The following is a 1682-nucleotide window of genomic DNA, read 5'->3' on the forward strand; positions in this document are numbered from 1 at the left end:
ACCGTCGCGTTCCGACCGGAGATATGGGGATCGCATCAGATCAACTGCGGCGGCGTTGGCAGTGGTCGCCGCCAAGGGCTGCCCGTTCTGTAGTGGGGAGCACAAGGCGGAAGAGTGTGAGAAGTTCCTGCAGGCGGACCTGTCCAAGAGGAGAGACATGGTGCGGATCAAGGAAGTCTGCTTTCGATGTCTGGAGACCGGGCATATGGCGAAAGGATGCCGAGGAGGTCGACCCTGTGGAGAGGACGGATGCCGCCAGCTGCACCATAAATTACTTCACCCGTCACCGAGGTCGGAGTCAGCTCGGTCGCCGAGGTCCGAACGGGCCCGCCAGGGTCTCCTGGCTGCCCGAGGCCCCCCTGGGGGGTGTCTCCAAACGGTCCGCGCTCGAGCGTATGGGCCGGACGGGAATCATGTGATAGTAAATTGCCTCTTTGACACGGGGGCGGAGGTCTCTTTCATCCGGAAGGACGTGGCAGACGTCCTCGGACTCACCGGGCCCCATGAACGTTGTCGCCTCACCACACTCGGAGGTCGTGTAGGGCCGGAGCGTCGATGGAGGCGGGTAGAATTTCGGCTTGGAACAGCCGAGAGCTCAGGCCGTCGAGGCGTTGGCACTCTGGTGCAGGCACTAGTAATTCCCCGTGTTTGCGGAGAGGTCCAGAGGGCACCGGCGGAGTCCCCAGAGGGGACACCGGCACGGGCCGTGGCCGAAATGGGTCAGCGGCGGAGAGAGCCGCTTGTGGTCGATGTGTTGGTCGGCATAGACTACTATTACGAACTCGTGACCGGTCGCATTCGAAGAGCGACCGGTGGATCAGTGGCCGTGGAGACTCGCCTCGGCTGGATCACGTGCGGGAGAGCCGCCCGAAATCGGGCCTCGGAGGCCGGGGTCTTCCTTCTACAAGGCGAAGGTTCCAACGACGACGCTTTGCGGAGATTCTGGGAAATCGAGGCGCTGGGAATCACACCCACCGAAGACTCCGCTGCCGATGGAACAGCGGCGATGAAGAAATTGGAGGAGGAACTCCATCTGGACGAGGGGAGGTACTCGGTCGGCCTACCCTGGGTGCCCGGTGGACCGGCCCTCCCCAACAACTATTCTCACGCCCGACGCCGGCTCCTGGCATTAGAGCGGCGCCTGAGCACACGCGAAGAAGATCGCTTGCGGTACGCTTCAGTCATGAAGCAGTACTTCGACGAAGGCTGGGCGGAACCTGCGCCGGAGGCAAGCCCGCTTGGGCGGACGTGGTACCTTCCCCACCACGCGGTCTACCAGGGGGCGGGCGACGAGCGAAAATGTCGAGTGGTGTTCGATGGAGCCGCTCCGTATAAGGGGATCACACTGAACCGCCAGTTGGAAGCGGGACCGAATCTCCAGATTGACCTGCTGCGTGCAATTCTCTCCTTCCGCCGCCTTCGGGTAGGGTTGCAGGCCGACATCGAGAAGATGTACCTGCAAATCCGAGTGAGGGCTGAAGATCGAGACGCCTGCAGATTCCTTTGGCGGGATGACGAGCAGAAGATCCGCAAGTACCGCCTCACCCGGGTCTGCTTCGGATTGACCTGCTCACCCTTCCTGGCCATGGGGACCGTGCGGTTGCACGCCAACCAGAATCATGGGTCCGCGCCCCGAGCGGCCGAAGAAGTATCGAATAACATGTACATGGACGATTTAGCCA

General features: G+C 62.1%; 1 protein-coding gene across 1 annotated transcript; it reads right to left on the reverse strand.

Moving 5' to 3' along the window:
• Window positions 1-518: 518 nt before the first annotated feature.
• On the reverse strand, window positions 519-1130 carry Tsp_13892 (conserved hypothetical protein). Its single transcript, XM_003368444.1, is given in 3 exon segments — window positions 519-768; window positions 779-942; window positions 972-1130. 3 exon segments carry the CDS (start codon window positions 1128-1130, stop codon window positions 519-521), a joined length of 573 nt encoding a protein of 190 aa, XP_003368492.1.
• Window positions 1131-1682: the final 552 nt, after the last annotated feature.

Source organism: Trichinella spiralis (genome assembly GCF_000181795.1).
Source record: "Trichinella spiralis strain ISS 195 chromosome Unknown Scfld2455, whole genome shotgun sequence".
NCBI classification, from domain to species: Eukaryota; Metazoa; Nematoda; class Enoplea; order Trichinellida; family Trichinellidae; genus Trichinella; species Trichinella spiralis.

What these genes read in the sequence shown, in the direction of transcription:
- Tsp_13892 (XM_003368444.1), bottom strand. Translation starts at nt 1,130, where the DNA reads ATGCCAGGAGCCGGCGTCGGGCGTGAGAATAGTTGTTGGGGAGGGCCG. An exon ending in GGCAGCGGAGTCTTCGGTGG is followed by an intron (nt 943 to 971) that starts GTGTGATTCCCA and finishes TCGATTTCCCAG; the next exon opens with AATCTCCGCAAAGCGTCGTC.